Below are 24792 nucleotides of genomic sequence, written 5' to 3' on the forward strand. Positions count from 1 at the left end.
GGGAATATCGATACGACACACCAGAGGGAGCACATGTTTACCTCATCCCCAGCTCCTGGATGGGTTCCTTCTTCTGGAAAATTTTCATAGAATATGAAGATGGGTCCCTTTGTACACAGAATATTTCCCAAGCAAATTCTCTGTTCCTAATTCTCTACTTCTGCTGCCACAACTTAAACACAATGACATACCCTGTAGCTTATGCTATACTAATTTCTCCACATTTCCTCTAAGTCTCTGTTTGAATCTTCATTTTGTATAGACGAGACCCTCAGGGACACTGCAAACTTTGTGTCTTCACACCAAGAGCCTATGCCTACTGTTCCTTTGTATGTTCCTTATATAAACACCACAAATATAATACATCTCATTTCAGCTTTTATTTGGATATTTTTAAGTTAAGTTGCTCAAGTCCATTTTCCATCGATACAGACACTAAAAAATTGAGATCAACATTTAAGGCAACATTAGCATCCATGCCAAGCTCAATATGCAAACCTTATCATCTAAGCACCACAGCATCCAAGAATTGTCACAGGTCCCCTACCTCCGTCACACATTCCCTTTCCATTTTAACACTGCTATCCCACACTACACTCAGTAATTCAATTTAGATGCACATTCTCAAGTAAGACCTTGTCATTTTTTATATTTTACTTCTTATGAACTAGATAATTTTTGCATAAGGTGATATAAATGAGTGAGATACATTTCAGGGTGAAAGTATGCAGTTGATTTATGTTGTGATACCATATAGGATTTTTTTATAAAAAAATATATTTAACATCATTATTCAATGACTTAGTATGAACATTATATGTATTCAGCCTTTTAGTAAAGGCTATACATTGAGCCTTGTTAGAATGATAATTTTGCTTTAAATTCTGATTTCTTTAGTCTTTAGTGTTACTGTTGACAAGTGTTTGAGTTAAGGATGCTCAAGTGCAACTTTTATGTATGAGTATTTACAAGTATACAAAAGACCACATAGTTTTTAATACACCCACTATTCTTAATACAGAGTAAATTAAGGATTTGTCTTGTGCCTGTGGAAATATTTCAACACGTGGGTCTTGCTTTTTTCTCTTTTACAGTACAAGGAAAGGTTTTACTTTTCCTTAAGAAGAGTATTTATTACAAGATTGGTAGCATACATATATCATATAACATACAAGAGTTAAAATTAACTAGTTACAAAATAAGCAGTGGTATGTATATTTTCATGTAGCCTAAGAACAGGATCAGTATTTTACAAAGTACATATAAAAGTACTTCATATACAAAGAAAAATACAAATGTGCAAACACCATTGTCACAGGTGGAAATTTGTCAATTGAAAATGCTAGAAAAATCCTTCATATTTTTGTTTTGAAATTGCAAATGCATTAAAAACAGCTGCATTTCCTATTGTGTGTGGTGAGAAATTTATGTTCCTTTCTGACAAAATACATTAGTTATAAAAAAACCACAAACAATTTAATAACTGAAAATTCTTATAAGTATAGTCAGTTTGGTTAGGCTGACATTAAATTACAAGCAGAACATCTGGAAAAATGAGAAAATAGTGAATCATATATACAAACCTTTTGTAGTATTAGTGTGCTATTTAACATATTAACATTTCAAAATAAAAACAATGGCTTAATTACCTACATACTCTACTCAATGTCATCGCTATTTGTAGACTGTAAAATTTCTACTAATTTGGGGCTATTAAAAATGTTTCGCCAGGATTTTAAGCTGAACAAACACAATTTTATCAAATGTAAAAATCTATAAACAGTCTTCCAATTCATGTGCAAAAAATGTTTAAAAAGTATCAAATCACGACACATCAAACCTGATTATGTACATATTTAATAACTGTAAATGTTGTTAACTAGCTAGTATTGTTCTGCTATAAATAACTTACCTCTGTCCTGCAAAATGTCTGCATTTTAAAGATTTCAGTGCAAGTGCTTGCTTCATTATTTAGTGCATTATCTTGTTTGTTATTTTTTATTTTACAGTGAGCAGAACAGCATATAAATTAACATATACAACTCACACATAAGAGATCTTCCTTCTACTGAATTCCTAGTTTGTTGTTTTCCATTTCTCCTGGATAGCGTCAGCCAGTTTTCTTTCATTTATCCCATTGTAATTGCAAACAGAATCTAAAATAAAAGTGTTATGATCTTCAGATAATCCCTAGAATTTGAAATTCCATAACAACATTGCAGAAGCACTCAGTAGAGCACAAGATTAGAGAATGACCTACACACTGAGAAGACACTTGAAAGTCTGGTGTGGGGCAATTTCACTTTTTGGTCTTTAAAAATATCAACTGTCTATAAACATTGGCAACCTGATATACATGTCACTGGACTCACAAGCTTCATTTCTTTATTTATTTTTAGGAATTGTAGACATGTTCCCTCTTATTCATGACTAGTTTGGAAATAAGAACATTCTGCTTAAAAATATAAATAAAGTGAAAATACATTTCTTGTTGGAGGGAAAATTTCTACAATTTCCTTTGGACAGGTTTCCTAACAGAATAGTTCTGAAATGAGAAAACCAGGATTAGATGATAGTGCAAATACAGTTCACTTTTATACCTAGGAATTGTACTGAAGAAAGTGGAAATTCAGGATAAATGGATTATTATTTTTCAAAGTCCTTCCTGCAGAAAAAAAAAAGGCAGTTACAACGGTATAATTATTAAACAAAAAAGGAACTTTAGCATATTATGAACTTTTACGCTTGAAATGTAAAGAAGGCTGGTTGTCTGTCAGTAACATTTCAGAACGTAGCTTCTTACAGGAAGAGGTGCTTTAAACGTGTCTTTATTATGGAACGTTTTTCCTTTCTAAGCATCTGAAATGCAACTCTGGATCCTATCCATCCATTGTTGAGCACTCTGTGCATCTTGGGCACAAAAATTGTATACACGTTTATTTGTCTTCAACTGCAAAGGAAAAATAAGAACATGAAGACAGAGAAGTCAACACACAAAATAGAAAAAGAAACTTGCAAACCTTACTTTAAACTGGAATACTCAATGTACTAATTGGGTCCGAGTGTAACATTTTTTGAATTTCTGCTGTTGAAAGTGAGGGCCAGATGCTAGCTGTGTAAAAACTTTTTGTCTTGAGTTGGCATGATGGCTCCTTCCTAGCTCACACCTTCCAGCAGGACTGAAAGTGGTAGGTTAAACACACCAAGAAAAGAAACTTTCACATAAAGATCAAGTAAAAACAAGATATACTTACATCAAAAAATGCTTTTTCACTTGCATGTTTTGGGGCACCAATTGTTGGAGAAGCTGGAATCACAGTTTCTACTTCTGCGAGGTCTATGTGTCCCTTACAGCTTGTATCCTCACCAGAATCATAGTATCTCAGCTAGACCACAAGAGAAAAAAAAAATAAAATCCAAGTATGCTATTTAGATGGACCTTTCACTTCTTCCTCCCTTGTTCTGGATACAACTTGGGCGCATGGAGTGGTAAAGAAGGGAGCCACAAATATTTTTAGGACCCGAGGACATCAGACATGGAGAAATTTCTAAGACACAACTGACAGAAACCATAGATTTGGTATATACAAAATGGTGGGACTGGTGCTAGCCCTTAACTGTCCAGTCCTCTCTTTGGTATCTCTGGGTAATAGCAAAGTCTCCACCATCTGCTGCTGTGCAGACATGGAGTTGGGGGAGGAGCATTTTTCAGAGTTTCAGAGCAGAGAAGCTTCAAATAGTCATGCATTGCTTCTGGGCAGAGGACTTGTGAAGGATGAAAGCAGAACCTGGTCTTTAGGATTCAGCATTCCTTATCGGTTTTTCTAACAGAAACCACCTCTTCTCTCTTCATTACGTTGAAACTAACACAAAAGCTTTACTTCACCAAGGAGTTAACAGAACACTTATTCTCTGTATTTCAAGAATTTAAAATGATCAGCAAAATTTTAAGTATAATTTTAGATGATTATAAACTACATAGAAAACTCACATTTTCCTATACTGCACTTAGTGGTTGAATGAAACTTGCTTTTTTTTTTTCTCCTTGCAAAGATACTTTGATATGAATGTTAACCACTCTGTAAACTGAGTTTCAATATGCAAACAAGTTCCAGAAAAGAAAATCTGATATTTGCTTTAAAAACCAAACCAAACCAAACCCAAAAACCCTGCCCCATAAACCGATGCAAAATAGTAAAGCAAACCTTCACAGCAAAGGTCAAACAACAGAATTCCAACTAAGACTGACCTGTATCACTCCTACATCTATGATACTCAGGAGGATATTTGGTTATATAAAAAATGTAGAACTATTTTCTTCTTCTGCAAAATGAATCTTTTCTCCTGTATAATCAGCACATTTGTTGGTATTTTACCACACTAATCTAGAAATCCTCACTTAGCATTTAAAAAGATGACTGTCTCTATCTATATTACATATTTTTGAAGTGTATCAATTACAATAAATTAATATTTTTGAACAAAAGCATACATAAGTCTCAGAGGTTACAACCCCACACTGTGTGGAATATTTGGCTCAATGAAGATTACTGCCTGATGACCGAACATTATTTAAAGTACACGAGACCACAAATTTCCACTGCAGAATTCCAGCATACATTGTAAATTGGGTAAAACGTTTAAACCAATAGAGCTCCTCTGTTTTTAGTGCTCCTTGCTGTACAATGATTTGTCAGAATATTTATGAATAATTTTGCTACTAAATTTACGTCACTATGACTGATCTAAAATACACCTATATATGGCACCTGAAATTATTGTTCAATCAGGAACTTGGCATTTCAGGACTTTTAGAAATACAGATTTGAAAATAAATTTTAACTCCTCTTAAGTCATTTACAAAATTCAAACTAATTTCAGAGCGATCTGCGATCCTGTTCTCCATATTTGAAAAGACTTTAATACAGATCCCAGGTCAGCTTTCTCAAATATACATTAACAGAAGGAACACTAAAAAGTCAAGTGACGTAAATGGACTCTTCTGCTGAAGCAATTCAGATTATGATTTTCCAGAGTATATAATACCCTTTAATTAGCAAAGAAAAATGTTTATGGCAAAATGCTTGAGGAACAAAGAGACTGTAAAATACACACTGAGCATACAATAACTACTACAGTTTCAACATGAATGCCTGAATTAAACTTGCTGTCAGTTACCATATTAGCTCTCAGCATCCCAATTGCACTCTAGGAAATACCTTCTAAGTTTTTCACTCTCTAGTTCAGAAAGAGTTTTTAGTTCTTTTAGAAACTGAAGAGGTCATATTAAAGGGCAAATTATGCTCATCACTTAGTTGCTTAATGACATTCTAGAGTTAGCAGTCCTTTGAAAAATTGCTTGTATTGCTTGTATACCACAATGCCCAGAAAATGTCTTCAGGCACTACCTGTTTTTTTTTTTTTCCTGAGGTATGAAGCAGGCAAAAAATGTTTGGGCCCAGACAATAATGCATGACTTCCAGTCCAAGAAGTCTTTTATGGTTATATGCTAAACAGTTATCACTGTTTTAAAAAATCCAAAACACTAAAAAGCCTCTGTCCATTCAGAATGCTGTATCAGCTACAAGATAAACATAGATATGTGGTCTATAGTGACATAACACACACATCACATCTGAATATAATCATTATCAGTATTATTTGTAAAATCAATCTATACAAAACCAGTACATAAAAAAGCAGCAAACTAGTAATAAAAAAATCCATTATCTGAAAAGGTTTTACCTGGTGTTTTGTCACATCCAGCACAAACCAGCGAGGTTTCCAACCTTTTAGTAAAGCTCCTCTTTTGTATAGCGTACCTTCAAAAGATCTGAAAGGTACAGAAAATACAAGTGGCATGCAATTCCATAATAGGAATACTGGTGATACATAAAAGCCCCCAAATGACTACACATATTCAAACACTTCTTTAACTGCAGTATAACAAATCGGTTTTAAACCAATAGTTTAGTTATTGGTAACTGTGATACATTGATAAACGCTGTTTCAGTACTTCGGATGCATTAAATGTGCAGCTACAATCTGCTAGTGCATATAAATGGGAAGATTGAAAGATACTGCTAGGAGATGAGGCCCACACATCAAGACAACTAAACGTAATTAAAACCACAAAGAAGGAATAAAGTAGTCGCAAAAGCATTGTGTGCATATGAAAATTTCATTTTTTTTTCCTAAGGCAGAAACTTGTACCAATCTAATACAGGGTTCATAAGTACTCTGGTTATTCAGTTTACCTATTTTCATCATTCTTTGATGTGAAATGATTGTAGAGCGTTGTTGTTCTTCTATCTACTCCATTAGAGGGAGAGATACTTGCACTCTGTTCCTCACCCAGCCCACTGTCAGGTATTTCCAACAAAGACCTCTTTTGATAGGAATGTAGATTAGCTGACATCATCCCCGAGGAGCCAGAAGGATGTCTCCGGAGCTAAAAAAGATGAAAATAAAAGAAAAAAGGTAACGCAACATGCCTTGCATTGCAAGACTGTCTCAACATTATACAGGTAATACATGGTAACAACATATAAGTTGTGAATTGTTATGAGGCCAAAAAAAATCTTCATAATACAAGTCAGTGCTCGGAAAAGAAGTCAGAGGGATGGCAATTCAATGCATTTCTTAAGCAAAAGGGTTCACATGGCATGAGAAATCAGTATTTCAGAAAAGCCTTGTATATTCCAGTGACATAGTCTTGAACAATGTTTCCCTTGCTTTCTCAGAAGCATCTAGTACTAGTCAGACATTTGGATACAAAAAATTTCCCTAATTCTGAAGGGAAGGGAAGGGAAGGAAGGGAGAAGGGAGAAAGGAAAGAAGAAGAGTGCAGTTTCCAAGAGCTACATTATAGATCCAAATCATTTTAGTAGAATCTCAACAACCTGGAACAAAAGGGATCCTGAATTTGGTCTTAATCTAAATGACAGCATCCTAGAGAGAGAGTTCTTTGTGGTTGACCCTTAGCTATTGCATTTATCTGAGAATTCTTAAATAACATCTAGGACAGGAGACTGATGTCAGGTATATTTATACTTGCATTTTCTTTTCTGCTTCCAATTCAATAAAAAAATCCTCTGCTTTGCTAGGATAAAATTTTTTTCATCTTGAATTCATCTAGGGTATAAAATGAACTTGAATGACTCTGACAGACATAAAGCATATTGCTTTCCTGAGACCAAAGGTCAAATAAAAAAGTAGTGCTGCAGACTAACCATTGCAGAGGCTGGCAAATTTGAACAAGCACATGAAGCTGAAGAGTTAGGGTACAGTCCTGAGCTGGTAACTCACTGTGCCAAGTTTATAGGGAAAGCTCACAAAAAGCAGTATCTAACATTCTTACCAGTGCATGTAGATAGCAAAGAGGCAGCCTTTGACTTAGAAAATATCTATATTGTCAGCTGTTCTTTCTACTGCAGTGTTCTGGTTTTGGCTGGGATAGAGTTAATTTTCTTTCTAGTAGCTGGTATAGTGTTATGTTTTGGGTTCAGTATGAGAATAATGTTGATAACACACTGACGTGTTCAGTTGTTGCTAAGCAGTGTTTAGTCTAATGTCAAGGATTTTTTAGCTTCTCATGCCCAGCCAGCAAGAAGGCTGGAGGGGCACAAGAAGTTGGGAGGGGACACAGCCAGGACAGCTGACCCAGACTGGCTGAAGGGATATTCCATACCATGTGACGTCATGCCCAGTATATAAACTGGGAGGAGTTGGCCTGGGGGGTGCAGAATGCTGCTCGGAACTAACTGGGCATTGGTCAGTGAGTGGTGAGCAATTGCATTGTGCATCACTTGTTTTGTACATCCCAATTCTTTTATTATTATCATTGTCATTTTAATATTGTTATTATTATCATTATTATTTTCTTCCTTTCTGTTCTATTAAACCATTCTTATCTCAACTCATGAGTTTTACTTTTTTCCCAATTCTCTGCCCCATCCCACTGGGTGGGGGGAAGTGAGTGACTGGCTGCGTGGTGCTTAGTTGCTGGCTGGAGTTAAACCACGACATGCAGTCAAGAATTGGAAACACAAGCATGAACACTTCCTACCTTTACTAACGTCTACAATTTCAAAATTCCATTTAGACATAGAAATGTCTTTACTCATCTCTAAAACGCTGTGATTTCCTTTTGGCTACTTTCAGGAACTGAGTTTTTTTGTACTTCAAGAATCTTTTAAATATATAAAATCATATAATTGTGTATTAGTAAAACACTCATGCTCATTTTGTCTGTATGCCTTAATCTACTCTGGAAAAGCAATTAGATAAATAGCACAAGTATAAATATATTTTTCTACATGCAGAAACACAGAGCCAGTATCATGGGTTAGAACAACATATTTGATTTTTTGAAAGCAGTATTTTACTCCAAGAAATACAGTGATTTTGTCAGTGCCTGAGGTAGCCTGTATAGCAGGAATGGAATTACTCTATTGGATGAGCTCTTTTACTACTTACATTGTCTTGTCTGGTGTCATCCTTTAGGTTCATTTTGACCCTTTCCCACAAAAGCTGCCACCTTTCTGGGCTCTGATTTAATTTACTTTCCAACCTTTCGATCTCCTGAAATAAATAACAAGGATTTTCTTAGGTATAAACATTTCTAACCCATCACTTCTTGGCAATCATTTTTATACAACCATTTTCTTGTCGATGTTTTTACACAGGGAACTTTTAGGCCATGTTGCCCAGTAAAGTACAAAAACCTCTGCCAAACCAGCTATAAACTGAAATCAACCAGACTCAGGAGTCAAAGGCAACCCAGTACAGTACCAGCCACCTCGTTCTTGCATGTCACAGGTTGGAGGAGCCATTATGCTTTCAATTCTCTGCCAGTTCTCCTCAACACACAAAACTCAACACCAATTGCCATAATAGAAACACAACAATGATAAAGATAGGCCATATTTTATAAAAATATTTACAAAGAACAAATTCTGTGCTGTGACACCAACATTATACACTGCCAATATTAACATTTACCCTAATTTATAAAATGTGATACAAAGCTGTAATAAAAGAAGGAAATGAAACAGAAAGATTTATTCAATTTGGATGCCAAACTGTAACAACATGTTCTTGTTGTGGAACTTGGGAATATGACCTATGTTGATAACCTCCAGTTAGGGTTATTTCCTGTTAATAAGACAGTGCATGCAAAGTTAAGTAAAAAGAGGCAATTTCATGAGTTTATGTTTGCTTGTGAACACTTGTCGATACATTTGTCATTACTTTGATGTGTGGTCTGTATTCCTTGCCATGCTTCCTTTCTATATTTTTACTTTCAACAACTGTGTTGTTATGAAAATCTAATTCTTAATGAAATCAAATTAAAAACTCAATTTTGCAAATCCAATTGAGAATTGATGATGGAACAAAAAATTGCTGTAGGACAGAGAATTCCCATGTTATATGAAAGCCAACTAAAACCCAAGACATTTATTTTCAAAGTAGAGACAGTAAGTCTCTGCCTTTATTTACTTCTACTATACCCAATGATTAAAGTAGATTTCATAATATTCTCCAACTCCTACTGGTCTTTTAGAATGACAATTTCTTCAGGAAATTGTTATTGATTGAAAGACTTACAGAAAATGACTATATTTTTAAGGTAAGAAAACATTTTGACCAGGAAATTAACTCCTGAACTAAATTTCGAACTCTGAAGTGAAAATAAAAAAGCCAGTATTTGACAGCGTAGCAGGGACAAAATATTTCTACAAACTCTTCCTTGCTGAAGGTAAATTAGAAAACTCAAAAGTAAAACTAAATATAAGAAATCTGGCTTAACAGCAAGAATGAAACCAGACGTTTTAAATACTGAAGGTTGCTGAAAGCCACATATATATTACATATTATGGGACTTTCTCTCTGCCTAGAAAAAAAAAAGAATAGTTTTGTTTGGAGTATCTTCACAGGTAGACACAAAAATAAGAAATGGTGAACACAAGCCAGACTAAAGGCTTCTCTAGATTACTTGTTCCTCTCTTAAAATGCTGAGTGTAAAACAGTTCCTGATGGGATACATGCGAATGAATCAATTTATCACAGACTTTTTATGTAAAAGGCTTTCCAAAGTGCTGCAAAAGGATACCAGCTCTTCAGTGCTAAAAGTCAGTCAGGTTTTAATCTGATCATTCTCCTTCTGCCCTAGTCTTGACTTCTGAGTACGAGTCTCTCTTTGCAGAATGTGGAAGTAACTGAAACTTGTTACTTAGCAACTGGGTCACATTCCTTCTTTTCTGGCTCCACAATGAGTAGCGCTTCCAGGACTTAAAATGAAAAACTTTCAACAATCTCCTATATATAACTTGAAAAGTTTGGAATAAATTCTCCTTTAATAAACCCCATATAAAAAAACTTACATGGCAATAAATCACTAAGATTTACTCTTGCCTCCTCAGTTTTAAATTTTACTGAAAACGTCAGACTTTTTTCCTTCTGTATGTGGAATGGACTATGAATAGCTGCATTTCCTTGAAATAAAATTCCTTAAATTTATCTTTCTGGTTCAGCTCCTGTTGCCTAGACTTACAGGAGCAGGAGTCAATATGTAGAAAAAGAAAGGTTACAACAAATACAATTATATGAATATCCATTTCCTGAAATTAGTAATTACAAGCAATTAGCACTACTGTGCCTTTCAAAAGTTGTATCTGCTAAGTAATCTGCTTTGCAGTATTTGAATGGTACAGACAGGAGTTAACTCTGCAGACACTCCAGAACTGTGGAGACTGATGACCTCCTTTGTATCCACAACGTGTTTGTGCACACACAAAATAATATGGACAAAGTTCTACACTAGTGAACTGTCTTGACTGTGACAGAGCACCCTGTTTTGGAAGTCCTTCCTTGTCAGTATTTTCTCTTTAACTCCTGGGCTAAAAGGCTCCTGAGACTTTGACTACAGACAAAGATGCTGAATGCGTATCCAGTGATGGAACTGCTGCCTTTGTCAAGTGTTCAGACTTGTGTGTGCAACAAGTTGTATATGACTAGTTGTTCAATATTTGGAATAAACTTTTTGGTTCAGGGTCCACTTTGACAGATCAGCCTTTTTGGTACATAATCGAAAGTTATAAACCAGCTCACAATCAGAAGTGCTATTTTTATTGTTTTGCTGTTTATTCATTGACGCCTTACATAACTTTTGTTCTTTACGGCATATATTTATGGCAGAGTTGATTTGGGTGACTGACATCCTGAAGTGGCATCTTTGAATTTGCCAACCTCTCTCTGAGCAATCACCATCTAGTGTTAAGTGATATAACTGCTTATTTGTAAGAATAGGACATGTAGGTTCATCTCTCACAATTCTTAAAAGTACCAGAATCTGAGCCACTCCCAATGAATTATGGGGACTGAATAACTGTGTAGGAACATTAGCAAATTAGTGGGAAACAGTGGAGATGTGTCTGCCGTCAAGGATTTGACTTGCATTTTCACTGAAATATAGGTAGATTACTACCTCTAATACAACCAGCAACCACGCATATATCACAGAATGGTTGAGGTTGGAAGTGACTTCTGGAGGTTGCCAGGTCCAACCCCTCCTGCTGAAGCAGGGCCACCCAGAGCCAGTTGCCCAGGACCGTGTCCAGATGGCCCTTGAGTATCTCCAAGGATGGAAACTCCACAACCTCTCTGGGCAACCTGTGCCAGTGCTTGGTCACCCTCACGGTGAAAAAGTGTTTCCTGACGTTCAGATGGAACCTCCTGTGTTTCAATTTGTGCCCATTGCCTCTGGTCCTGTCATGGGGCACCACTGAAAAGAGTTTGGCTCCATCTTCTTTACACCTTCTCTTCAGTTATCTATATACATTGACAGATTCCCTCCTGAGCCTTCTCTTCCACAGGCTGAACAGTTGCAGCTCTCTCAGCCTTTCCTCATATGAGAGATGCTCCAGTCCCTTAATCATATTTGTGGCCATTTGCTGGACTCTCTCCAGTAGCCCCATCTCCCTCTTTTACCAGAGAGCCTAGGACTGGTCATAGCACTCCAGGTTTGGCCTTAGCAGGGCTGAATAGACGGAAAGGATCACCTGCCTCAACCTGCAGGCAACACTCTTGAGCCAACTAGCCATTGTTGCTGCAAGGGCACGTTGCTGGCTCATGGTCAGCTTGCTGTTCCCTAGGACCCCCAGGGCTCTTTCTGCAAAGCTGTTTCCCAGCTGAACACCCCCAGCATACACTGGTGCCAGGGTTGTTTCTCCCCAGGTGCAGGACTTTGCACTTGCCTTTGCTGAACGTCACTCAGATAAGTTAGTTCATTTATAATGTATCACAACATACTCAAGTCAAAGGATCATCTGAAGAGCTAGTCTTTATGGGAAACATTTAACCCAGAACTTTAGCCTGTACTAAAGACATGGCTCTTGGATGTGTTACACTGTGGTATTATCTTATTGAATTTTACAAGCAAGGCAAGCAAGTACTTACAGAAAAAAAAAGCAGCAGGAACCTCAAAGTTCCTGTCAAATGAGTTGCTTTTGAGTTTTGTGGAGAGATCTACCTTTTTTAAATGGAGAAAATATTTTAAAACTATTTGCAACTAACCTCTGAAAGAAAAAGAGGCATAGGTGTGCTGTTTCACAATTACCTTTCATTTTCTTTAAAAAAATGGATGGATAGCTACTCTTACTATCGGTACCTTGTTTCTGATTTCTGTCATACAGAAAGGCCATCAGAAAATGGCCTTAAAGGGAAGTACCTCTGTTTCGATCTGCTTTTGAACATTTATGTCTCCAAAGTACACTTTTGAGAATTTAAGACTTGAACAACCTAGCTCATATTTGTTGGCTGCCTCTGATATGGTAGAAGTGAATTGAGAAGCTGTATACAGAAATCTGTATTTTAAAATGCATTTTATCATCTACAATCTTTAAAAGGCTTCATTTAGGACTAAACGAATAAAATGTGCAGATTGGTTAACTTCCTAAAACTCAAAACCACAAGGATTTATGGAAACCATAGAGCCATCACACACAGCTGGTTAGAGGTGGATTGTTATGTACCCAAAATACATTAGAACATGTACTGCAAAAAAAAATTACACCTTTTGCTCTTAATAGAAGAGCACCACATACTGCCAACGAAAATTCTGAATTAAGACACTCAATAACTTCTCTTTTTCAGCATTACATCCTGAAAAGCACTATCTAGTTTTCAATTGAAAAATATCTTTAGAACAAACAAATTTGGGCTTATCATTATAAACTAAGGGAGACTCAATCTTCCCTAGTAATTTACCATTGCTAAATATGGTCTCAGTTCAAACATTTTTTGGATACCAACACATTCTTAATGGATTTATGATTAGAGAGAGGTCTTTCTCCTACATCAGCAATAGCCCTAAATTAACAACTTGTTTTAAAAGAAAGTTCACTTTGCTTTTTAAACTTAGAAGAGTATTTTTTTAACCTTTATACAACCTCTTCAAAGTTTTCCAAACGTTCCTTTCCATTGCTATCTTTTATTACTATAATCTAATTCACAAATAACATTTAAACTCTATAAAACCTGACCCACATATCTTTAGAATATAATATGGCTAATTTCCCTGTTATATGGCAGTTTCTCACAGTTGTGGATATGGATAGTTTGGCACCCACCTCAGGAAGAAATGCAGAACATTGTTGCTATATTCCTGATGTACTTCTGGCCTCTAGTTACCTGATATGAAAGCTCTCTGTTTTTTTGCTAAAGAATCCCTGATATGACCCCTCCTGAGAGCCAGATCTTTCTTTGCATTTGTGAAGTTAGAAGCTTTGAGAAGTTCTGGCTACCTTATTTTGAGTCAAAAAGAGTTTTACAAATGATTTTTTTTTTTTTTTTTAAAATTAGGCATTGTTCCTGTGTTTGATCAATTATGATTGGAAGGAATGGACCAAATGAAATTTGAGGAATGTGCCAGAATAAAGCTAACTCTCTAGCAAAAGCAAGTCTATCATCAAGGACTCAAATCCATTCAGAAACTTGGTGCCTTAAGGCTTTGCTAAAAGTCAACTTTTATTCAGGGGAATTCAGGGACCCACAGCATATCCCAATTTTCCAAGCATTGCAATATTAGGCTCCACAATCCCAGCTTTAGTATAGGGTAAACTCTGCAAATAGTTTTCAAAATAAAAAAACTGTACATAGCAATGTGTATCTGAATATGCATGTGCCTTGAAACAATAGCTCCAGAAAGAGAAGAATGCCCTTGTCATTTTCCTGCACTATGAATTAAGATGATAATCTAAATATTAGGACTATTAATTAGCTATAATCAACCAACAAACATTTAAGAAAATACAGATGTTAAATCATTCTAAATAACTACAACAATTATTCTGATAATGGGATCCTTTTTCATCTTCTAATGAAAAAAGGACAAAACCTAAGCAGGTTACATGAGCCCAAACAAGAAAAAAAGCCAAAATCAAGCACCTATTTCAAGTTCCAACATATTCTGAAGAATCTAAATTTACCAGTTTGGCCCCAGCAAACATGAATAAATAAGAGCAATCATAGAAAGCTTTTTTGAGAAATTTGGCGCAAGATGTTCAGTTTATGTTTGTGTATCTGCCTCCCACTTGTTAAAATCAACAAGTGTCAGATTCTGTTTTCTGATCTGTTTGGAAATCTGAGTCTTTGTCATTTTACCACACACCTACTTTAAACTGAGTAGAAAGAGGACAAGAAAGCTAGATTCAACATTTGCCCAAATTAAAATAACAGCTCCTGCATTTCTTATAAAAGGCAACCTAAAAAATTATTATGTTACCTACCTTATTAATTACAAAAAGACAGTGAAAAAATGAATCCATGACTGGCTTTGTCATAGTTATTAACTGCTATTAAAGTGTTCTCCCACAAAAGTGTTCATTCAGAATAACATAAGCTTTGCAGGAAGTCTGACTGATTCCCAGACCAACCATCACTTCTCAAGATCAACCAGTCAGTTTTACTATACACCTGTTTTGACATCTATCATGATCCTTTTAATAACAGTATATCTACAAGGCAATAACTTAAACAAAAAGTAAGTATGAGTTTCATGAGCATAAGAGAACTTACTGTTCTGTGTAATACATGTACTTACACTTAAAAGGCTGCTGATGGCATCAGGTTGTATTTTTTTAACATCATCGTAACATGGCCATACTATTTTCCTCTTAGTCTGAGACAGTGAACCATCTGTTTGGTCAGTTTCCTCTGAAACACTGCATTTTGCAGTTATCATGGTCCAATCATAGGAGGGACCTGTAGCCAAAATCTCTTCTACATAATAATCCCACTTTTTGAGGCTGGACATATTTACATTTGGTTTCAGTGCCTATTTGAAACAAAGTTTTATTATAATGACAGAAAGGAAGTCTTTGAATTTCAGACTTACGATACAATACTTACATTTTCTAGATTATTCTAAATTGAACAGTATATTGCACTGGGTGAGTAGTGCTGCAGTTCGATAATTTCCACAGCAAGATCTTGGCTCAGTCTGATCAAAACCTAAAACTAATACTAGCTTTGGGAATATACTGCACATTTTTATCCTTCTACTAAACCAGGTGCCTACCAAGAACTCTAATTCAGCATATGTAGTTGGCACCCTCACAGTCTTTGTGCCTCCTGTTGAAGATACAAAAGGCACTTGATAGCAATCACCCTTCTGTTTTTCTCAGCAGAAAATCCAAGACTCTCTACCATCAGAGAAAGGAGACAGGCTCTATAACATAGGTGGACATGCCAATTGGAAAAACCACAGTAACATAAAGTAGGCAGCCAGAGACTGTAGATCTTTCAGAGTAGTTTAAAAGAGATCACTTTGTATTTAAAATGTGTTGTTTTTTTTTTTTTTTTCTCTTTTAATAAATAAGGTAAGACTTTCAGTTTGCATGCACCTTACTTGAAGGTAATTACTGCACCAGGTGAACGGGCAATTTTAAAGTCTGAAGAGTGATGCTCAGTCATAATGACTAATTCTGCTATTATGACTAATTCTGCTACTATGACACCATTTCATATGAGGAAAAATAGTTTCTTCTAAAAAAGGGAAAGAAGACACTATCAAAATATCGAAAGCTACTCCTGATTGCTTACTAATCAGGCTACTGCTTACAGCAAAATGGACAGAACATACAGTGAACAAGCAGCTCATCAAGCTCCAAATTCATCACAGTGATGGTTCTACAGAGAAAATGGATGTTTCTCTAAAACAAAGACAGGTGAAGCACTTTCTATCCACTGAATGCCACCCTCTCGTTTTCTCCCTCCTCCCTCTTGTACCACCACTTTATTAGGCGAGTATAAGTGTGCGTGTCTGTGGTGCGTGTGTGTGGGTTGAAGGGGGCTGTACTGTTGACTGCAATAATGATCTGATGCTCATTATAGACTCAAAAAACCTTAAAGAATTTTTTTTTTCCTTTTTTTTAAAATGAGGTCAGTTTATATAGCAGATTTGAGTGCAAGGTGCTATGTATGCTAAGATACAATGTGGTGAAACAACTTGAGGAAAAAGGAAAACCAAGAAACACCAACGAAAATATCAGTGGTGCTATGGCCTTTGAGATGGTGGAGACTGTTCCATCATTATGTTTTCTGGTTACCAGCAGTGGACAGACATGCAAACAAATGATTTATCAGGGTGAAGCTCACTGCTGAAGCAGGAGAGAGCAGCACAGGAGTTAACATCTGTGGGGCAGTGGATGGCAGGAACATCTTAAAACAGCCTTGTTTCCAGAACTATAGTAAGAACAACACCCTATTCTTGCAGTTCCTGAGATAGCTTGACTGTTTCTTCCCCGGCTATTGCAGAATTCTATAATGACAAGTGTATTGTGAATTTTATATAATTATTCAAAACACGGTCCAATATAGTGGACACATATTATCATTTGAGACAGTGATACAGATCATGTGATACAATCAGATCACTATGAAATGTATTCCATTACAACTCTAAACTCATTTCCCCATAACTGTGGTTTGCAGTATGTAATTTTTTTTTTAAACAATCTGTGCAAACTTTAAGATAATTTTTATAATCATTCATATAGCTAAATGAAACCAAACAAAGATCTTCATTTACCTCAGCAGGATGCAAAAATACATGTTCCAGAATTTGGCCCCTTAAATGACATTTCCATAACTGACTGAGAATATAAGCCTATAAGACACTGCTCCGTCAATCAAGGTGGGTCAACTTTGTCTGCCAAATGCTTAATTCAGTTGAGAACAATTAAGATATCAAAATGTACTTGAGGAATTGCTCAGAATAACAAACCACCTTTTTTTTTTTTTTTAAAAAATCATACCTCTATTTCAGCAGGGGCATAGAGGTAATTGAAGAAAATAGGGCTCCTTTTGTGCATCTTTTCAATACATTCCCAAATACAGATTCCTTTTTTGGCATGTTTATCTCCTTTATCTTCAAACAATGTCCCTAGGGAAAATAATAGCAGCGAAAAGATAGCTTTATGATAATACATAACAAACACTAAAGTAGAGCGAAAAGGAATGTCACAGACTAAATGTATAGTAAAACCTACTAACAAATGCCTCTGTAACAAGAGATTGTACTTGATGAAACAACCGCTGTGCTTTGCAACTGCAACTATTCATTGATATTTATAAGCCTGTTGTGAAATTTACTGAAATACTTGAGTGTATTTATGTATGTCCCTTTCTGCGTGCGGCTATGCTGACTCAGCAGACCACCAAGCCCGGCTAACTGATTCTGACCCCCACTACCTGAGGTTACCAGCCCTTCCAATCTGCTGGACCAGCTGCACCTGAAATTACTTGCTAACTCATTTCAGGGAAAACATATCCGACTAGACAAATCAGTGCTATCTGAAGTGAATTTGGAAGGACATATAGTTTATCCAAAGACTACTGGAAACAGGATTTATATTGCATTAAATCGTATTTGAAAGCAAATTACCCCTAAATAAACAAACAACACCTCCCTCAAACTGTAGAACCATGTTACAATCCAGGCTGGAAGGAACCACAGGTCGTCATTGACTCCAACTCCCTGCTTTTGTTCAAATGAAGGTAAATAATGGAAATTAACTTTTTTTTTGAAATAAAATGTTTGCTCAAGTTTATTCTGTTCCACAGTTACTACAGTTTTTAAGAAAAACATTCAAATTGACCATATGCCATGAGCACCATCCCACGGAGCAGTCAAATTCAGAGCACATAAGTGTTTTGCTTAGTGAACAAGTTCCAAGAACAGCCTCAATTGTGGTCGTGTAGTCTTATTAAGAGGACTTTGAGGGTAAATAACGCCTTGGAACCAGTAAGGGTGCACACAATAGACGGAGTAAGAAGCAAATATAAAAGAAGAGAAACACTGAAGAGAATGCAAGAGAAAGAAATGAGAGGTAACAGATAAAAAGGCTTTCCTTTCCTGAAACCTCATGCACTCTCTGGGTTCCCAAGGACTTTGTTTCTGTTAAAATAAGGTATTTAGTAGGGGAAACCGAACCATGTAGATCAATTGCTAAAAAACCCTGAGGCATGGCACTAATTTCTTCCACTTTCTCTTAGTCCCACCAATGGCATGGCTCAGGAATCATTCATTCAGAAAATTCTACATGTTCTTCACCTCCATTTTGCTTTATATTCCTCAAATGGTATTCATGACAACATCACCATACAATTACTGGACCATCTCAAGCTCAGGCAATTTTTGTAGACCAAATATTGACAAGAAAAATACCGACAACTACAAAACCAATATGCAATAAACAAACATCACGCATACCATGTTCTAGTCTTTCGTAGTCTGAATCCAGAAGAAATGTTTTAAATCGATTTGATATGTGATGAAAAGCCAGAAACTTCAGATAATATTGATTGAACTCAAACTCTGTTGGGTATTGGTTATGGATCTAAAAAAAAAAGGAAAAAAAAGGAAAAAAAGGAATAAAAGAGGATATTAGGTATAATACATATGCAAGAAATAATAATGTGAAATATGACAGCAAAATAATTCCCCTGTGAATGCTGACAGCTGTCTTGTTGGTACAGACAAATCCTTCTACATTTTGCCTAGAAATATTTTAAAGCTAATTAAATTCATGTATTGTCTATGCTGCAAAAATGTTTCAGAGCAGATAAAAACCCCAGGATTCTTCAAAGTAGTCAAACTGGTCAGAAATCTTTTACGATAACTCTTGAGACACCATGTAACTTCATAGGCAAAGATGCTACTTCTGGATGTAGCTGGAAATCAAACTTGGAAGGTTTTGCAGTGGAGTTCTTGCTATTGCTCAGAACCCAATGTAGCAGACAAGTACAGAGGTAATGCTGCAAATGATATTCCATCTACCATTACTGAAACAGCTGATTTCTAAAGTACCTGCCAGTCTACACATACTTCTTCCTTTTCAAAATACGGACCAGAGTATTAGAGTACAAAAAAACCCCCCAAAACATACTGAGGACATGTCTTGCCATTATTCTTTTAAAACAGTAAAAACTATGTAACGTCTTAAATTGTTATCCTCGGTTAGGCTTGGGATCTAATTCAGTGAATGTCTCCAATGGGATTCAGGAGCAGATATTTAAGAAGACAATACCAGATTATCGGAGTACAGCACTGTGGGGTAGTTGGCTCTTCACAACTGCTTCCTTTTGAACATTATCAGAAAAAGCCTGGTGTAAGATTTTAAGCATGAAGTTTAACATTCATAGCAAAATTGTTTAGCATTAATTGTTCATGATATTTATACTTGACATCCATGCAAAATTCAAGATTCTAAAAATCTTGATGAGATATTGCTCACAGAAATTTCATGTGTTAATTTCAAATTTAAAATTTACTCTTCAAGTAAGTTTATGAACTGTGATCTTTATTTTCAGAATTAAGCACAGTAATTAACTGAAAATTCTTAATTACAATGGAAATAAGTACAGTTTGCAATCAAAAAAGAAATTGCTGATGGAATTTCACATTTGAAATATGTGCCACTGTGCTTTATCTTTTGCATTCCCACCACTCTAATTTTCCCATTCCATCTTTTCTCTCTAATCTCTCTTATCAGTTCCTCAAGAGAGAAACAGGTTTTTTTTTAGTAGTTATGGAAACTAGTATTGGACTACTTGAAACTCCTTCTGTTTAGATTTTCACATGTGCCAGCTGAAAAAATACCCCAACCAGCTAAATAAATAATAATAAAAATGCATTCAGCAAGGAAAATCCCTTGAACAGAGCTATAAACACATAAGACAGCATTTCAGTCACAGAATTTGTTGTTATCATATCTCAATATTAGCTTGTGGCTAGGCATTTAAAATGCTAAGATACTTTAAGATTTCTCAGTTCAATATACCCACACTTACTTTATCCCCTCTTCTCCCCTGATACAAATGACTACATTCCTGCATTGTTTTGTAAGAATAAAGCTAAGCAAAATTTTTTCTATAATAAATTCAAGACTTCAACTTCATAGACAAAGTAACTTTTTAGTTCTCTTTAGATGAAAATATAATCCAAGTACACTAATTCTGTTCAAATATGACTTTTGAGCTGAAATCCAACAAGCTCTGCATATGAGGGTGCATTTAGACACATATACACACATGTACAATTACTTTAGTATACATTTTCTCCTTGTGTTAGAAGTTTTCTTCAAGATATTGTAAGAAGAAAAGGCTACATTCTGCTATTTGACAGGACTTATACAGGGTCCTAATTTCTACTTATGGTCCAATAATTATTTTAATAGATTTGAAGAGTTACAAGAATAAGCTGCTACTAAAATCCTGTCATGGATCTAGGTGTTGTGAGTGATCCGTTTTCTGAGATTTCTGGAACTACAACTAACTAGAAGTTATAATAATATAATCTACTTTTTAAGTGAAAACAACTATCATCTAAAACATTTCTTTGATAAAGATGAATAATGTAGTTATTGTTATTGTTGGTGTTTTAATGGCTGTGGCTGATTTCAGCACACTTGGAGATGGGAAACATGCCACAGTTAGGTGAAGCGATGGTACTGTTATTGATGGTTTGTTCAGCTGCAGAGCAGTCTGCACAATTTAAAACATGGCTAAGCTACCAGGGAAAAAAGCCCCTGATGAATTACAGCTCCAATATCAGAAATGATAAATTAGAAATTTAACATAGGAGAAAATAATTGTATTAATTTAAGCAATTAAAAATAAACATAAAAGAGAGATTTTTATTACTGTAGGCAACATAACCGCTTAGGTTGAGGTTAAATATAGTTGGTTTCTCTCTGATAACTCTTTGGTGCTGTTTCAGTTAATTCACTGATTTTAAGGGATATACTAAAAATTTACATGTAAGTAAGAAGCAATGTTTTATACTTTACAACTTCAACACATACCACCTAGAAAGGTAAGTCTACAGGGACAGGCTATCTTCAAAAATTACAACTGCATCATCTTTTAAAATGCTCAATCTCCATAATACATGAACATTTAAAACCTGAGTAAACCGATAAGTGTTTGTAATATTATGATTACAGAAACTCAGTATTTTAGAATTCTTATTCAAATAACCACGTTCCCAATTAACTTAAATATCTCCTAAATGTATTTAATAATCTTACACTTCTACCAGCCTTCCTTAGTTTTCCAATACACATTGGTTTTGTAATCCCATTATATATAAATATTTACTTAGTTTAATTACGAAATATAGTACTCCAAAATGTCCTGTGCTAGTAATCACTAAGAGGCTACTCCTGCAAACACTAGAATAAATGAATACATCTACCCTGGGAGTAGCACACTCACCTCCTCTTACACAGGGTGCTGTAACAGAGCTCCTTACTGAGCTTAAAAGAAGTCAGTTCTAGAAAATCATTCAGTTTTAATTATATTTAATAAATTATCAAATAGATACAGAGGAAAAATAAGAAAAGCTTCCTGCACTGACATCACTTTCATAAATTCAGTCTTCTTAGAAGCAGAGAGAGTATCTGCCAGATGCTGCTATTGTGAAAGAATGATTTTGCGTTAATAATTCAGCTGACACCTGGAGATATTGGCATAAACAATGACTTTTTACAAGATGATACAATTTAGGAATCACTGCTTCATTTGTTTTCTCGGTATCTTTAGTTTAACCCATGACATTTAATGCACATACTGGCTCTATGGTAACTTTCTTACTGCACCTAGTATGTTGAGACTATAATGGTGAGAAATATTTTGAAAGAACCAAATGTTTATTTCCAGGGAACGGGCAGTTTTTTAAAACTGATCATAATATATTCCACTTCAGGGTCAAGTTGCAATCTAATTGGATTCCGTAGTTGTCTAACAAGTTGCACAGAAACCAATGAAACTTAACAGAAATGTTCAAGTACAAATGTTAATTACATGTATTTTTCATAGTAAATTCCTATGAAACTTCAACCATTAATTTGACTTCAAAAGTAATTTCCCTAGAGTTTACAACCATACTGTTAGAATTTGGTAAGTTGACACTATGCCATCATGAGTTAGAAGACTAATCTTTGTAAGTCTGTTTCTAGAAAATATACTCAGAGTTGCATTCCAAATAAGACTGTAAGTCATTTAGCTTAAAGATTTTTTCTAATAACAGTCAACCCTATATTATCTATATTACACTGATTATGCAGTAAAGCTGTGTTCCCATGCCCTTTCTTGGCTGAAGATAACACTGGCTGAAAAGATTATAACCCCTAGACAGCCCTATCTCTCGTCATGAGAAGTTACTGCCTCCTTCAGATTGACCTGCTGAACTGCTTCTAAATGCACACCCGTCAAAATAAGACGGTCTTTTCTACCAAATTTTTTCTACCATTTTGATTGGAAAGGGCAGGCAGGTTGACATGAACCCCTCAGCTAACAGACTGGAAGGGTAATATCTCCACCAGAGGAGAAGTGATGAATAGGTCCAGATAGCCTGCAGGAGGTAATCTTTAGCTGATATAGTTGCAGCCAGGGCATGTGGACACAGCTTAGGACCAAACCCCAGAAAGTACAGAAATTTCTGTAAAATGTATCTGTTAATAACTTGTATACTTTATATTGTCTCTTAAAGATAGAGAAGTCAGATACCTAGCGACATGCATCAAAGCTGCTATCTGAAGTGAATTACAAATGCAACGTTCTTCTATTTCCTTGACACATTCACATGTATAGTAGCGATATTTTAGGCACCTTGCAGCTTGAGGTAAAAGCATACCTGACAGTTGTTAACAGCAGGGATACATCCCACTTTACATTTCACCCAAACTTTTAAAGCCAGGATGATTATAATCTATTATACCATGTCTTTAGAACTTCAGATTGTGTTAAACATAACTTAAAGAAAAAACAAGAATTTTGCCATGAAGAAAACATGGTACATTCTATCTTATGACAATAAAATCAAATCCTTGAATTTAATTTTAATTTTTGTTCTGGATAACCCATTTGTTTCCAAAGTTTGTGTGACCTCTGGACTCGAGAAAAAAATACCGTACAGGTATGCAAGGATAATTTCCTTGTTTTTCTTTATGCCAACTTTTTAAGATTTATTACAGTAAAATTGGAGCAAGTGTTTCCAGGGTCAGAAAGAGGATGTAGGCTATGTCTACATTAGCAAGTAATTCAGAGCAAAACAAGTACGCAAACGGACTGAAGCAGCTGGTGCTGAGGTCCCTGCAGCTATACTACATATTTATTGTTTTATTTTGGACTATATTTCGTCCAGTTGAGTTGATGACCCCACTGTACAATGGTGACACCCAGAGTTTTAAGCTAAGTGATGTATCACTGGTTTAGATCCTTTTAAGAGCTGGTGAGTGTTTAGTACAAGCAGAAATTTTGGGTTAAATTCTTCCAAGAAAAATCTAGTACACATGCACCAAAACAGCATCAACAAATGGTAAGGGGAGATGCTGGAGGGTTTAACTTCAAAATTACACTAATGCTTGAAGTCAAATGTAGGTTTACTGCATTCTACTAATAGACAGTGTTATCCAGTCAGCTCATTAAAGCTTGGAGAAGACATCTGACAGCAGAGAGAATACAGAATACACAGACGAATGATTTACACGTAGAATTGAATGAACGACCAAGTAGATGGGTTTCAGTATTGGAAGACATGGCTATTCTGTTCTGTTGTAGCCACTGCAACCAAGAATTTGTTTTTTCTACTTCAGAAAAGGAGCAATAACCTTAAGCTATTGTAAGGAATAGTTAGTGTGACAACTGGGCAGATTAACTTGTTTGAATGAAAAATGCGGTACTGATTCTCTTTAGAGAAATCTCCCCATTCCAATTAAAAATTAACCTCAGGACCACATCCATTGTGAAACTGATGAAACAGGAGATGTGACAAATACTTCTAAGGTTTTCTAATGCGGAATGCTGTAGGAATAAAACCAAATTCCAAGTATATGATTTATTAACTTGCAAGACAGCAGTAATGATAGCTGTCAGTGTTTAATGTTGGGATACAAACAAATTTTTTCTTTTCTGCAACATGTTCTTCAGTAAGTCTTTATTCATCTTCTTATAAGCTCATTCATTATCAGTCTCCCATAGATATCTAAAGATTGTTTTTCATTGGTTTAGCAAGTTATTTAATGTGTTGACTTTGCTTGCAGCAGAGTAAGTCTACTTGCTGACTTCTCTTTCACGGTCTACTTCATGCAAGTATCATTATGAATGTCTGTTCCCAGTAAGAAGGCTGGTGCCTTAACAGTCAGCTTCTGTGAGAGACAGTTTAATAATGTCCAGGAGTCTCTTCAGCTTTTTCAGTGAGAAAAATGAGAGAAGTGGAAGAAGACA

The 24792-nt window shown here is 35.6% G+C and overlaps 1 protein-coding gene across 7 annotated transcripts in view; it reads right to left on the minus strand.

Annotated features, from left to right (window-relative positions):
* Positions 1-361: 361 nt before the first annotated feature.
* The window catches only part of SBF2 (SET binding factor 2), a 331511-nt gene continuing 307080 nt past the window's right edge, over positions 362-24792 (minus strand). For 6 of the 7 annotated variants that reach the window (XM_049821080.1, XM_049821081.1, XM_049821079.1 and 3 more), the window contains 8 exons: positions 18776-18902; positions 17319-17446; positions 15104-15337; positions 8479-8583; positions 6258-6451; positions 5746-5833; positions 3255-3386; positions 362-2950 (listed from right to left, as the gene is read on the minus strand). In XM_049821080.1, the coding sequence (XP_049677037.1) occupies positions 2852-2950; positions 3255-3386; positions 5746-5833; positions 6258-6451; positions 8479-8583; positions 15104-15337; positions 17319-17446; positions 18776-18902 (1107 nt within the window). In that variant the 3' untranslated portion in view covers positions 362-2851. The remainder of the gene's footprint in view (positions 2951-3254; positions 3387-5745; positions 5834-6257; positions 6452-8478; positions 8584-15103; positions 15338-17318; positions 17447-18775; positions 18903-24792) is intronic. The other variant, XM_049821076.1, reaches the window with a different exon arrangement.

The sequence above is a fragment of the Accipiter gentilis genome, chromosome 17, assembly GCF_929443795.1.
Source record: "Accipiter gentilis chromosome 17, bAccGen1.1, whole genome shotgun sequence".
NCBI classification, from domain to species: Eukaryota; Metazoa; Chordata; class Aves; order Accipitriformes; family Accipitridae; genus Astur; species Astur gentilis.